A 1,286-nucleotide genomic window follows, 5' to 3' on the forward strand; every position below is an offset into this window, starting at 1 on the left:
ATAAAACACAAGTACAAACAGTTAAAAATCATAAGCATATATACAATTCAATTTTATTTATAGTGTTGAGTCATAACAAGAGTTATCTCAAGACAATTTACAGATAGAGTAGGCCTAGGCCACACTCTATAATTTACAAAGACCCAACAATTCCAGTAATTCCCCCGAGAGCAAGCATTTAGTGTAACAGTGGCAAGGACAAACTCCTTTTAGGGAGAAACTTCTGACACACCCAGGCTCTTGGTAGGCGGTTTGTGACAATGCCGTTTGGGTTGTGATGAACAATGGCAATAATAGGGCAATAATAAGGGCACGGCAGGGCGTTACAGGACGTACCAGGGCACAGCAGAGCATAGCAGGGCGTAGCAGGGCACAGCAGAGCATAGCAGGGCGTAGGAAGGCACTGCAGAGCATAGCAAGGTGTAACAGGGCATAGCAGGTCACGGAGCAGGACCATCAAGACAGCTGCAGCCATGATTGAGGTGCCACTCTAATCCAAGGAAACATGCTGGGTAAAAAAAAAACATTAGGACTCCGGGGAATAAGCTAGGTTAGTAACAAGTATTTCTGGGACATGGATGCATACAGATTGAAAGAGAGAGGAGAGAGAAGCTCAGTGTGTCAAAGTAAGTCCCCCAGCAGTCTAAAACTATAACATCATAATTAAGAGAGACAGGTTAAGGAGAGGAGCCGGGTCGGACTAGAACTCTCCCCATAGTGAATGAGAAAGATGGACATAAAACTCAATAGCAATAGCTGAAGAGCAGGTGAACAACATCACAGTTAATCAGAAAAACTGGAGACAAAAGAAGGTAAGCAATTACAGTGGACTAGCTGTTGCCATGACTGCATATTAATATTCCCATTGTTTTCTCTAATACAGACATTGTATCCAGGGATCTAATGGAAGTGGCAGTGGACATCATTGGTACTCAAGTGTGTAACAGCCCCAGTGTGTATAGAGGCAGCGTGACCAACAACATGATCTGTGCCGGGGACCTGAACGGAGGCAAAGACTCCTGTCAGGTAAGCGGTCAATACTAAGGGACAGATTAACAGTAATCAGATGGATAAAAAATTGTGCCTTTATCATCCATGTTAGTCTATATCCACAACCTTCCACTTCCGGGATTGCTCTGGGATTGCTCTGTTGCTGCCGGAAATTTCAGCATAATTACTTCTTTTTGGACAGATTTCTGTTACCCCATTGCTTCTTTGTGTTGGAATTTTAAACTCCAGTCGATTTATGAGGACCATGGTTAACTGCTCCTCAGATCTCTGCAGGG

General features: G+C 43.7%; 1 protein-coding gene across 2 annotated transcripts in view; it reads left to right on the forward strand.

Annotated features, from left to right (window-relative positions):
• Nucleotides 1-1,286, forward strand: part of tmprss13a (transmembrane serine protease 13a) — a 10,900-nt gene that overhangs the window by 8,709 nt on the left and 905 nt on the right. For both annotated transcript variants that reach the window (XM_032511446.1, XM_032511436.1), the window contains exon 11: nt 884-1,026. In XM_032511446.1, coding sequence (XP_032367337.1) covers nt 884-1,026 — 143 coding nt within the window. The remainder of the gene's footprint in view (nt 1-883; nt 1,027-1,286) is intronic.

Source organism: Etheostoma spectabile, chromosome 3 (assembly GCF_008692095.1).
Source record: "Etheostoma spectabile isolate EspeVRDwgs_2016 chromosome 3, UIUC_Espe_1.0, whole genome shotgun sequence".
NCBI classification, from domain to species: Eukaryota; Metazoa; Chordata; class Actinopteri; order Perciformes; family Percidae; genus Etheostoma; species Etheostoma spectabile.